Raw genomic sequence first — 9871 nt, forward strand, 5'->3', positions numbered from 1 at the left:
CCTATTCCCCTCTTTTGTGTCCACAGCTGTACCTCCCCTACCAGCAGAGCGCAAACACTTTGAGAGTAGGAATTGGTCCTTTTCCTGCATTTCAAGCCCAGATTGTTTGCATCCAGCAGGTACTTACGCCATATTTTTTGAGTTGGAGGGATCGAGATCTTTGTGTTTGGTTAAGCTTTTGCAGAGAGTTTGCTGGGCCGCCCCTTGGAACGTCTTCAGGAATCCAGAGGCTAAAAATATCTCCCCAAAGCAACCGCAAAGACTTCCTTGTAGGGAGCAGGACTTGGCTGATGAGGCTGAAGGTTTGTGCCCACCAGGTGGCACCCCACCCTCAAATCTCCAGATGCCTTTTTTAGAAGAAAGGAGTCTCTTCTCACCCTGTAAATGTTTATTGGGTTTGGTTCCCCACTGACAGTAACAGTTTGTGTGGCATTACCTGCTATCATCAGTCCAGCACCCAGATTCAGCCCCCAGCTGCCCGTCCTACCGCCAGCCCTTCTAAAGATTGGCTGGCACCAGAGGGCACTGAGGACATCCCTCCTGGGGTTGCTAAGGGATGCTGAAGGAAAAGCCCAAAACTGGGGTCAGAAGACTTAGGTTTGAGTCTCCACACTGACACTTACTGGTTCTGTTTCTCTGGGCAAGTCACATAACCTTTCTGGGTCCCTGTAAGAGCAACTGAGAATAAAATATAGGAAAGTATATTAAAGCACTTTGAATGTGGGCCTGGAGTCAGCCACACCTGGGGTTCCTTTTTAAACTGTCACCCATCAGCTCTGTGAACATGGCCAACTTCTTTAACCCTCCAAAGCCCAGATTTCCCCATCAGTGAATCAGAGCTAATAGCAGTTTTTTTTATAGAGTTGGTGTAAAGATTAGGTAGAACAATGAATATAAAGGGCTCGTGGAGTGCCTAGTGAATAGTAAGTATTCAGTTCATAATGATCACATATGTATTATGTATCCTTAACCTCTAACATGGAGCCCAGCACTTAATAAGTGCTTAATATCCATTTGCTGAATGTTAGGATTTCACAGATGAAAAAACTGAGGCATGAAGAGGTCCCAGCACTAGGGACTGATAAAGCAGTGATGCCCAGCCAGGCAGTCTGCCTCCAGGGTCTGCAGCCCGAGCCTCTACATCAGAGGTCCCCACCCCTCAGGCCGCTGACCAGTACAAGTCTGTGGCCTGTTAGGGACTGGGCTGCACAGCAGGAGGTGGGCAGCGGGTAAGCTAGGGAAGTTTCATTTGTATTTGCAGCTGCTCCTTAGCGCTAGCAGCACTGCCTCAGCTCCACCTTAGATCATTAGGCATTAGATTCTCTTAGGAGAACCCGTCCCTGGCGCCAAAATGGTTGGGGATGGCGGAATTTGTAAAGCACAGTAATAGCAATAATGTGAAGCATCGTTAGGCTCCGTTACAGGCCGTTTGGCCTACTGATTAAGCACATGGGCTTTGCTGTCTCATAGACCTGGGTTTGTGTCTTGGCTGTGTTGGGTAGCATATTTTCAATGTGGGCTTAGAGGGTGGCAAAGAGGGTTGGGAAAAAAAGTGATTAGTGTGATAGGACCTTGCTTTGTGGCGTGTGGGAGGGGCAGTGGGGCCTTTGGGTGATGGTCTCTTTCTCTGACACAGAGCACTCAGATGGCTGAGACAAAGTCTGAGACCAGCTTTGTACACGTTAAGTCTGAGGTGGGCACTAGCCGGATACTCTGGATGTCCAGGTGGGAATGGATGTAAGTTCAACACCAGCACTGCTCTCCTCCAGTGCTAAGGAAGAGCCAGAAGGCCCCGGTGGGCGCTATAACAGGAGAAAAAGAACGAGGCCGAGCCAGATAATGGAAGAACAGTTCCAGAAGAGTTTTCCCTTCCAAGGCTGGACTGGAGCCGGGGAGGCAGGGCGAGCAGGGCAAGCAGGGCGAGCAGGGCGGCTCCAGATGTGGCAAACTTCACTCAAGCCGGATAGAGCGGAAGGCCGGCGGTTGGCTGTGGGGTGCGGGTGCCCTACGCCCTGCCCTGAGGAGTAAGGAATCCGAGCTGCGAGTCTGGCGCTTGCTGGAAAGAGGGGCGCCAGGGTGGTGAGCAGGCCGAAAGAGAGATGGCAGGAAGCCGGGAGGAGCGGGTGGGGGTGGAGACCGAGGAGGGGAAGGGGAAGGGCGGGTAGGAGGGATGGCGAGAGGGAGAGAGAAAGAGAGGAGGGCTGGGGGGAGGAGAGAGGGGAGGAAGGGTGGGGAGTAGGGAAGGCGAAGCACGGAGGACTAGGAGGAAGCGAGGAGGCCGCGGGTAGCGCATTGGGCACGTCGGCCGGGTCACCCCCGCAAGCAAGGCGCCGCCATTCCGCTACTAGGGGCGCCGCCGCCCCCGCCACCGCGCCCAGGGGCCATGCTCCCGCCACCTCCGCGCCAGCCGCCGCCCCAGGCGCGCGCGGCCCGCGGTGCGGTGAGCCTGCAGCGAGCCTTCCTGCGCGGCCCGCTGGGCGTCCTGCGGCTGCTGCAGCTGCTGGCCGGCGCCGCCTTCTGGATCACCATCGCCACCAGCAGGTACCAGGGCCCTGTGCACTTCGCGCTCTTCGTGTCCGTGCTCTTCTGGTTGCTGACCCTGGGCCTCTACTTCCTCACGCTGTTGGGCAAGCACGAGCTGGTGCCCGTGCTGGGCTCGCGCTGGCTCGTGGTCAACGTGGCTCACGACCTGCTGGCGGCTGCGCTCTATGGCGCCGCGACAGCCATCATGATCGACCAGACGCAGAAACACAGCTACTGCAACCTCAAGGATTACCAGATGCCCTGCGCCTACCACGCCTTCCTGGCGGCCGCTGTCTGCGGCGGCCTCTGCCTTGGCCTCTACCTGCTCTCGGCGCTCTATGGCTGCTGCCGCCGCTGCCAGGGCGAGCTGGAAGTGGTGTGAGGCCGCCGCGCCGCGGAGCGGGGACCCTGCGGAGACCGGCGCCCCACCCTGCCCTGCCGCCCCGCGTCCGCGCGCCTTGGCACCCTCCCTTGCCCTGAGTTCCCGCCGCCGCCCGCGCCAGGGCACCCTGACACGCAGTTCCCGCTGGACGGCAGCGCCACCGCCCTGAATCCGGACCGCTGCGCCGGATGCGCTGTCTCCAGGGACCCGGACAGGGCTACCTCTGAGGGGCGGATGCGCACTCAGACTGGCCGCCCGGGGGCGAAACCTCTCGGTTCCTTTCCCCCTTCCCTGCCGAGAGAGAGACGTGGACGGGCGCCGCAGAGATCCGGGGGAGACTCCCAAATCGGAAACAGTTCTCTGGCTGCTCCCCTACACCCTCCTCGCCTCCCCGCGGAGGGAAGAACATCCCTTTTCCCGGGCTTGTCTTCCAGCCTCGAGCGTTGTGAAAGCAGGCACACAGCTGCAGGCGGTGCTGGGCACAGGCCGCCACTGGTCCCGGGATGAGCGACGAGTTTGGTTTTAGCTTGGGATTGTGCGGGCATCTTGCGCAGCCCTTCCCGGCCCATCTCTCGATGCTTTGGTATCTTGGGGTGGAACCCATCTCCGAAGGCGAGGATGGATGGACGGCAAGAGTCCCGGCCTGTATTCTTGCCTCTGCCTGTTCCGCCTTTGTTCTGGCGGTTTTTGGAAGCCAGATCCAAACTCACACTAGTTTCCCAGGCCTAGCCTTCCCAGCCTTCCTCTCACAGGCTTCTGTTCCACTCCCACCTCCTAATATCCTGTTGCATTAGGGATCCCACACCAGCGGCACGGAATGTTAGGGTGAGCCTCACTCCTTTTTACAGATGGAGCCCTAGAGCTTGCTCGTAAAACAGCCAGAATAATATTAGAAGCTCATCTCAGCGCTCCCAATCTAGCACTGTTTACATTAAAGCAGTGGGTGTTCCCAGGGATTCTGGCTCAGGAGTTACCCTCTAAAAGAGGGTTTCAGAGTCAAATGGATTTGTCAAGGGTGCATATCAAAGGCTCTGAGAGGTCCCGCTGTAAAAGAAGACAGAGGTATAAGTGTTTACTGCCTCTGGGCCTGGATCAGTTTTTGCCGCCTTAAGGTTTCTGGCAGCCCTGTGCTGTCCTCTGTGCTGTCCTGACTCTCATTCATTCCAACCCATTGGCTATGGTCTGTTTGAAGTTTTGGGGTGGCCTTGTCTTTCCCAAGGACTTTCTCTAGCAGCAGGAGGGCCCAGGCCGGTGAAGGAAACTAGCTGCCCCTGCCAGGCCAGCGAGAGACCTGGAACTGGTGAATTCGAACATTCCTTTAAATTGTCTGAGAAATGTAGCCAAGGTTCCGGGTGATTTCCCAAGTCAAAAGGAACGTCACCTGTAAGAGATCCTGGCATTGACCGTGACAGTGGTCAGACTTACCAAAGAGAGAAGAAAACCCTGGAGCTGGGGTGAACAGCTGGCCGGACCTCTATAAGGTAAGACACTTCTTGGTTTTCTGGAGGGGTCATGGGCCTTTAAATAAAAAATAAGAGTTCTTCCTTTTCTAAAAATTAGAGGGTTTTTATTCAGAGAGCAATTAGGAGGGGTGACAGTAATAACTGCAATGTCCAAAGAGTCATGACCGTTCAACCTCTTTGCTAAATCCTTCAAAGGTTTGTTCTTTGAAAAAATTCACCCCTCACTGGATTGGAAACTAGAACAGGGGAGGCCAGAAGGTGTGTTTGTGAGCATGTTTTTAAGGCTTGGGCAGAGAGGTGTTAGGTTCTCTGTTTTTGCCATGAAGATCTGGGTGGGGGTGGGGGTCACTTACGTAAGGTCTACGTAGTAGCCATTGCATTTATCCGGCCTTCTGTGTACCTGGCACTGCTCAGAGCACTTAGACGTATTCATTTCATCCTCTCAATGACTCTGTTGAGTTGGGTTCTATCATTATTCCCATATTCCATATGAGGAAAATGAGTCACAGAGAGGTTGAGTAACTTGCCCAGAGTCTCCCAGCTGGTAAAGGGTGGAGCTAGGATTTGACCCCTGGCAGTTGGCCTCTTTAGGACTGGGCTAATCTGTGTCTAGTAGTGGGTCAATACACGTTAGATATTGTTAACATGGTAATTTTAAAGGTTTTTTGTTTTTTAATCGTGGTAAAATATACAAAACAAAATTAATCATTTAAACCATTTTGAGTGTACGGTTCAGTGGCATTAAGTACATCTGCGTCATTGTACAACCATCACCACCATCCACCTCCAGAGCTTTTCATCTTGCAAAACTAAACTCTGCACCCTTTAAAACTGTGGTTATCTTTGTTGTTTTCGCTCCTCTGGGAAATCTCAGAACACTGAGCCCTACTTTGTTAGGCTGGCATACTGCTCTCATGCCTCAGGCAGTGTAACTGGTCCCCCAGCTCCCACTGCTGGGGGTGGGCTTTCCTTCGGAGTGGTTTGGGAACTCAGTGACTTTAGTTTTTCTCTTGCAGGTTTCCATGTTGCTGTGGCCATGGAGATTCCCAGGGCCTGCTTCCTTGAGTGGGCAGCACCATTCTGGCCTGGGCCAGCATAGGGTTTCAGAGTGGGGAGAAGGAATGACCTCTGCCTACCAGCTTCCCAGCTGCCCAACACCATGCAATGGAAGAGCCAAGATGGGTGAAGATTCATTTTGCCTCAATACAAGAGAAATTCTGATTCTCCTCATGCTATGATGTGGGCGCAAGATTCCAAACACCTGGAACTGAGCTGTGTGCCTCTGTACCCTAAACAATGGGTTTTGGCTCCAGCTTTTGTTCCTTTTTTTTCTCCTTTCTTATACCATCATCAAAGCTGCATCCTCAGCTCAGATCCAAGTCCCTGAGGATGTTTTCTTAGCCGCCCACCCCATGGTGCTCTGTCTGTGGTCAGGTGACCTTACTCAGGAGCAGATCTCTCCTTGGCCTTCATGGTATCTTATCTATCCAGATGTGCCTGAAACATTCCAGTGCTCACTGGCTCTTCAAGATGTGCCTTGCGCTTGGCCTCCAGCTGCTTCTCCAGATGTGAGAAGGACGTGTAAGATGGCCCCCACCCTATCCCCTTCTCTCCCTCAAGGCCCTGTGCTATAGGAATGGCCACCTGTCCTGGCCTGGAACTTTTGGATACTGGAGGCAGTCCCATTGGCCTCTTTCTTTGGACTCCAGGACTCAGTCTAGCCCAAGACCACTGTAGGCTGCTCTCAGCCCAAAGTCTGGGTTCTCTTGTAGACTCAAGAGAAGATTTTTCCAGCGTTCTACAAAGGACACAAGCAACAGTGGGAATGGAAGGGGTGAGGGCCGTTAGGGAGAGGGACCTATGTGCCTCATTTAATAGTTCAGTGGTGATTACTAATATGCTTTTCTGAATAAAGTTTGGTTTGTCTGATCCTGGTGTGTGTGCCTTCTCTCCTGGACCGGTGCAGTAACCCTCCGTGCCAGGCCCTCCAGCCTCCCTCCATTTTCTCATTATGCCACACTGCCCTGTTGTCTGCCTCCTCGGCTTCCCCTTTCTTTCTGGAAGGGAAAGAAAAATGAGTTCACACATTTCCAGTGCATTCAGGGCAAGACGCAGGAACCAGAGGGGGGGGGGGGGAAATGACTGCCTGTGTCCGTTCCTGACCGAGGGCAGAAAGAATTCCAGACTCCTTTCCCAGCTCTCCGCGGGCCCCCTGGGAAGCTCCACAGCCTGATGGGCAGGCACAGAAGGACCGTGGTCATGGAGCCAGAAGGATCCTGTTCTAGTCCAACCCTGTCTAGTCCATCCCCTTACAGATGGGGAAATGAACCGCATGGTGGAGTGGCAACTTGTCTAAAGTCACAAAGCTGAGTAGGGCAGAGTGGGGTCTCCTGGAAGCTATGCTCTGGTTTTTTCCTGCAGAGTACTCTGTTCTGGCGTTGGCTCCTGGACAGACCCCACCTGATTTTCCTCCCTGGTTTCAGACACAGCTTGCTGACTAAGGTGCTCTGGAAAGGGTGGGAAGGCAGTTAACAGTCTTCCTTGTTGGCTATTCCTTCCTGTGTCCTGGGCTGAAGTCTGCAGGCAGGACACAGGATTCTACTGACAAATCTCACTTAGAACAGCAGCTCCAGGCAGGAATCAGATGCTGTGTGTCCACACACAGACACACACAGGCACACGCACGTGCACACATCCTCCTCTTCATAGTTTGGATTTCCAGGGAGGAAAAAACCCTCAGGGCCAAGGACCCTCCCTTACTCCCTTCTCTCTGCGTCTATTCATGAATTTCACACAAAATGAAAGTGGCCTCCTTTTACGAAAAAGCTGGTAAGCCCCCTGCTCTTCTTGAACTTGGTGAAGAATTTTACAATTGAAAATGCACTTCTACTTGCATTACCTTATTTGATCTTGTCTACAGTCTTAGAGGTTGGTATTGACACTCCCACTCAAGAGGCAAAGTGGAGTCCCAAAGAGGAGGGCCTTATCCATGGCCACACAGGCAGTGGCAGGACTGGGACTGGTAAGTGTCCTCTCACCACCCTTGGCAGCTGGTTGTTAAGCTCTTGTGGTCCTCTGGCAGGCTCTGAAGTTTAGGTGGAGTTTGGTTTTTCCACCTGGAGAGCAGGTGTTTAGAAATGGTCTAATCTGACATTTCCTGTTTAATGCTGGGGGCACTTTGAAATAAGACATTACTCCTCAGAAACATGATTGGGCTCATTTGTGTCTAGGGAATCTGAGAGATTAGCTCATTTATGTCTATTACTTTTCCTGCTTTTCTAGGGATGGGGGTGGGGTGGTCGGTGGTGAGAAAGGAAAGCTAAAACACTAACATTTTCAGGGATAAAAGGAAAGAGCAGGGAGATAAGAGAGGAAGGGCTGGTTAGCACTATTTATATTTTTATTGTTTTGTTCATTACAGTAGTTATGTGTAAAATAAATACCCATACATATCTATTAAAATACAATAGCCATACATATCCATTAAAAATTTAAACTGTTCAGAAGTGTATAAGATAAAAAGAGGCATTTGATCATCGTAATCTCATGCTCTAGAGATAAACCATTGTTAACTATTAACTCTCCTTTCTTAGTTTTTATAACTAATCAAACATACATGGATATGCACACACACACACAGAAATGTATATACATTCAGATTTTTGTACGACTTGCTCCTTAAAATTAACAAACACATAGTTCTATATGTTCAATAAATATAATAATATAGTTTAACCCTTCTTAAATGTCTGTATGAATAGTAATGGACGGCAAGAATTTTGTGACTTTTCTGGAAACTTTCTAACTTTCTCACTTTGGTTAACTTTGTTATTTCCTTGGCTGCTTCCAATAGAAATCATAGTAAAACCCTTAAAGGTGGGGGAGGGGGGTCCTTTTTTCACTGATGAGGCAATAGAGGCTTGAAGTGGCCTGCCCAGGTCTGTGCTCTTTCTGCTCCTGACACAGTCAAGAATAGCAAGGAAGGGAGGGAGCAGTGGGGCGGCTGTATCTGGGTCACAAGCAGTCTTGAGGAGAGGAACATCAGGGACTCGGGTTAATGGGGGAAGCTGGAAAGAGGTGAGGAGGGCTTGAGACTCTCTGGGCCCCATGGGGCAAAGAACAGGTATGCTGGGGAGGTGGCCAGAATCCAAGAGAGCAGTGTGGCATAGCCAGCTGCAGGCAATGAACCACCACATCGACCACATCAGCAGGTGGAAATTCCAGTAGGGCTCCTGCTGTTCACCCTCTCTGTTCCAGGACCCTTCCTCTGGTGGCTACGTGGGATCTTGCAGGCACCGAAGCTGTGATGTTTCTTCCCTTCCCTAGAAATGAAGCAAGGGCAAGGTCCCACAGGCAGTCCCTTTAGTTTCGTACCTGCATCTTTCTCCCTCAGGTGGGATGCAGGTTCTCCCTGCTGCTCTCTCTGTTCAGGAGTCCTGAAGGGGACGCTCTGAAGCCCTGGTCATAAAGCACTTCTGAGTCAAGGTTAGGAAGAGGGGAGCAGGGGAACTAATCTCGTGAAGTGTCTTCAGTGAGCCAAGAGAATGACGAATACCTTATGTAACATCTCATCATCCTCTCAAGCCCATGAAGTTTATTTATTTATTTATTTATTTATTTATTTATTTATTTAATTTTTTTAAATTAAAAAAAAATTTTTTTTTATTAAATGCCAACAGCACTTGGTATTCCTAGGTGGTCTCCCATCCAAGTACTAACCAGGGCCAACCCTGCTTAGCTTCTGAGATCAGACAAGATCAGGCATGTTCAGAGTGGTCTGGCCACAGACTCATGCTCATGAAGCTTTAAATACCCCCATTTAACAGACAAGGAGACAGGGTTGGAAGGGTAAACTGATTTGTTCAGGGCACTTGATTAAGTGACAGAAACAAGATTCAAACTCAGGTCTGTGCTTCCACACCATGCTGTTTCTGAAGGTTCCCCAGAAGACAAATTTTTCTCCCAACCATCCAAAGACTTAACCCAGAGCTACAATGAGCGGTAATATTTATAGCTTGAACTAAGGCAGGAAGGAAAGATTGTGGAGAAAGTTATTACAAATCCAAATTACGTCAGTTTCTTTCTTCCCAGTTTACAATGAAGTTAGATAGTTACCTTTAGTTTTAATCAGCTCACTGTGCTGAAGTTACTCTCCTGGTTCCTGGAGACAGTCTCTCTGTTTGCCAGATGTTAGAAGGACATGTAACACTATCCCTCCATCCAGCCCTCCTCCCTCTCAAGGCCCTGTGTGCCATAGGTATGGCTGCTTCACTTGACCCCTCACCTCTGCCTGTCACAATCTTGTCCTGTACACTGGGAAGTCTCCTTCTGTGTCCCCTAGGCAGTTAGCGTGACTGGCTCTAATTTTTAGGTGAGCTCAGCCTGTGACGTCAGAGGTGAGCCTAATCTCTTAGTTGTTGCGTGGCCTTAGGCAATTTACTAAAGCTCTTCACGTCTCAGCTATATCTCTTACTAAATGGGGATACTACCAGTGCCTACCTCA

The 9871-nt window shown here is 51.0% G+C and overlaps 1 protein-coding gene and 1 pseudogene across 1 annotated transcript; one reads left to right on the top strand and one right to left on the bottom strand.

Annotated features, from left to right (window-relative positions):
- The first annotated feature begins 2206 nt into the window (after positions 1-2206).
- MARVELD1 (MARVEL domain containing 1) lies at positions 2207-6299 on the top strand. The gene is made up of 2 exons (XM_011374013.2): positions 2207-4386; positions 5385-6299. The coding sequence occupies exon 1, from the start codon at positions 2384-2386 to the stop codon at positions 2903-2905; it is 522 nt and encodes a 173-aa protein (XP_011372315.1). The 5' UTR covers positions 2207-2383; the 3' UTR covers positions 2906-4386; positions 5385-6299.
- A 2739-nt stretch (positions 6300-9038) lies between these two features.
- Positions 9039-9157, bottom strand: LOC111728934 (annotated as a pseudogene).
- Between the last annotated feature and the right edge of the window lie 714 nt (positions 9158-9871).

The sequence above is a fragment of the Pteropus vampyrus genome, unplaced genomic scaffold (assembly GCF_000151845.1).
Source record: "Pteropus vampyrus isolate Shadow unplaced genomic scaffold, Pvam_2.0 Scaffold238, whole genome shotgun sequence".
In the NCBI taxonomy this organism is placed as follows: domain Eukaryota; kingdom Metazoa; phylum Chordata; class Mammalia; order Chiroptera; family Pteropodidae; genus Pteropus; species Pteropus vampyrus.

Coding starts and splice junctions, on each gene's coding strand:
- MARVELD1 (XM_011374013.2), top strand. CDS start 2,384: ATGCTCCCGCCACCTCCGCGCCAGCCGCCGCCCCAGGCGCGCGCGGCC.